The 2,382-nt window shown below is 40.1% G+C and overlaps 1 protein-coding gene across 1 annotated transcript; it reads left to right on the top strand.

The window, feature by feature from the left end:
• Positions 1-353: 353 nt before the first annotated feature.
• LOC104503139 (C-C chemokine receptor type 5-like) lies at positions 354-1,424 on the top strand. Its single transcript, XM_010160198.1, has one exon. The coding sequence runs from the start codon at positions 354-356 to the stop codon at positions 1,422-1,424; it is 1,071 nt and encodes a 356-aa protein (XP_010158500.1).
• The last annotated feature ends 958 nt before the right edge of the window (positions 1,425-2,382 follow it).

Raw genomic sequence — 2,382 nt, 5'->3', positions numbered from 1 at the left:
GCACAACAGCCCCAAACTACCCACTGCTCGGGTTCAATTCATCATTCCTCTTTCTGGTTGGGTCAGGCAGCTGACAGGCTCTAATGAGGAGCAAAAATGCACCCGGCAGCGTGCACATAGGAAATGACACGCAGCACACTTCCAACATGCAGCAACGTGACTTCATGGCTATAGGATGGGCTTCCTGGGAGCTCTGCAATTCCATTCCCTTCCACACCTGGGCCTAGTAATGCTGATGTGTTCAACAGCAAAAAGCATTCCAGATGAGGACATCAAGAGTGTTTCATTCCCCTTGCTGCCGAGCTTAGAGTTTCTTCTTAACACCCTTTTCTTCCTTTCCAGACTGAGACACCATGGAAAACCACACCATAGACTTAGTCGACTTGGCAGTGACGACAGAATTCGACTATGGCGAATCAGAGCCGTGCATGGGAACCGAGGAAAAACACTTTGCAGCCCAACTTTTGCCACCGCTTTATTCTTTGGTGGTGATATTTGGCCTCACAGGCAACATGCTTGTCGTCCTTATCCTGGTGAAATACAAGAAATTGAAGAGTATGACTGACATCTACCTGCTCAATTTGGCAATTTCTGATTTGCTGTTTATATTTTCTCTCCCTTTTTGGGCTTACTACGCTGTTCACGACTGGATTTTTGGGGAGGCGCTGTGTAGAATTCTCTCAGGTGTCTACCTCCTTGGCTTCTACAGCGGGATCTTCTTCATCATCCTGTTGACCCTAGACAGGTATCTGGCCATAGTGCACGCAGTGTTTGCTTTAAAAGCCAGGACAGTTACCTACGGCATCCTCACCAGCGCTGTCACTTGGGCTGTTGCGATTTTCGCTTCTGTTCCTGGGATGGTATTTCACAAAACGCAAAAGGAAAATTCACGTTATACTTGCAGTGCTCATTATCCAGCCGATGGTATAATAAATTGGAAGTACTCCTATACTTTAAAGATGAACATTCTGGGACTTATTGTTCCAATGATCATTATGATTTTCAGTTACTCACAAATTCTAAAAACATTACTGAGATGCAAGAATGAGAAAAAACAGAAGGCAGTCAGACTTATTTTTGTGATCATGATTGTCTACTTCATCTTCTGGACACCATTCCATATTTCTTCTTTTTTGCATACATTTCAAAGTTCAATTTTCCACCCGAGTTGTGAAATCAAAGGTCAACTGGAGAAAGCAATCCAAGTGACAGAAACAATCTCAATGATCCACTGTTGCATCAATCCTGTGATCTATGCCTTTGTTGGAGAAAAATTTAGGAAGTATCTTTATGCCTTTTTCCAAAAGCATATTGCAGCCCACCTCTGCAAAAGATGTCCAAGTCTTTACCATGAAAAATTAGAAAGAGTTAACTCCACATTCACGCCATCCACTGCAGAGCATGACATCTCTACTGGACTGTAAAAATACATTAGAATATTCATTAGTAAATGTTGCATCACTCTCTTTGCCTTAGGAACTGCCTGACATTATTGAAGATGCGTATGCCGACCACTACTGAGAACTGTATGAGCCTCCATTCTTGTGGGTAACTGTTCCCTGGGGTTACAGCATTTTTCATTCTTAAATGAAGCAGATCAGTGAGTTCTCCAGGAAACATTAACACCATAGCATCAGGATTTGAATGGGGCCCAGAATAGTATGATTCTCATTCTTGACCTGAATTCTACCCAATGAACAAATGCTAGTGAGATTTACCTGGAGGGGAATACAGTATTGAAGAGACTGAGGAGATATATTTCATCTCACAAGAGCCATTTACTGTTACATGAACATTTTAAGATGAACACTGGGAGGAAGCTTTGAGGATAGATATACCTGTTTAATATTCAACATTAATGGATCATCTTTTGGAAGTTACTATATTCTTTCTGCAATAGGGTCAGGCATTTGACAGAAGGAGGCTTTTAGTTGTCTTCATTCTCTCACTGCTTCCCTTCCCTACATTAATAAAAGATGTTTCCATAATAAGGAATTTGAGGATGAATATGACATATATCAAGATAATATCTCTCCTCTGATGTGAGAGCTGGTTGACTGGGGCCATTTAACCAAAGGATTTATCTGTTAGCTAATAGCATAGTAATTTTTAAACATAAATATTTTGACTATAGGCTAAGTTATGGTATCTTGATTTTTCCCTACATTAATAAAAGATGTTTCCATAATAAGGAATTTGAGGATGAATATGACATATATCAAGATAATATCTCTCCTCTGATGTGAGAGCTGGTTGACTGGGGCCATTTAACCAAAGGATTTATCTGTTAGCTAATAGCATAGTAATTTTTAAACATAAATATTTTGACTATAGGCTAAGTTATGGTATCTTGATTTTACTACTCTAATTTTATGCCTGCCA

Source organism: Eurypyga helias, unplaced genomic scaffold (assembly GCF_000690775.1).
Source record: "Eurypyga helias isolate BGI_N326 unplaced genomic scaffold, ASM69077v1 scaffold20270, whole genome shotgun sequence".
NCBI classification, from domain to species: Eukaryota; Metazoa; Chordata; class Aves; order Eurypygiformes; family Eurypygidae; genus Eurypyga; species Eurypyga helias.
Note: the sequence above shows the minus strand (reverse complement) of the source record. Positions and strands in the feature narration are given on the sequence as shown.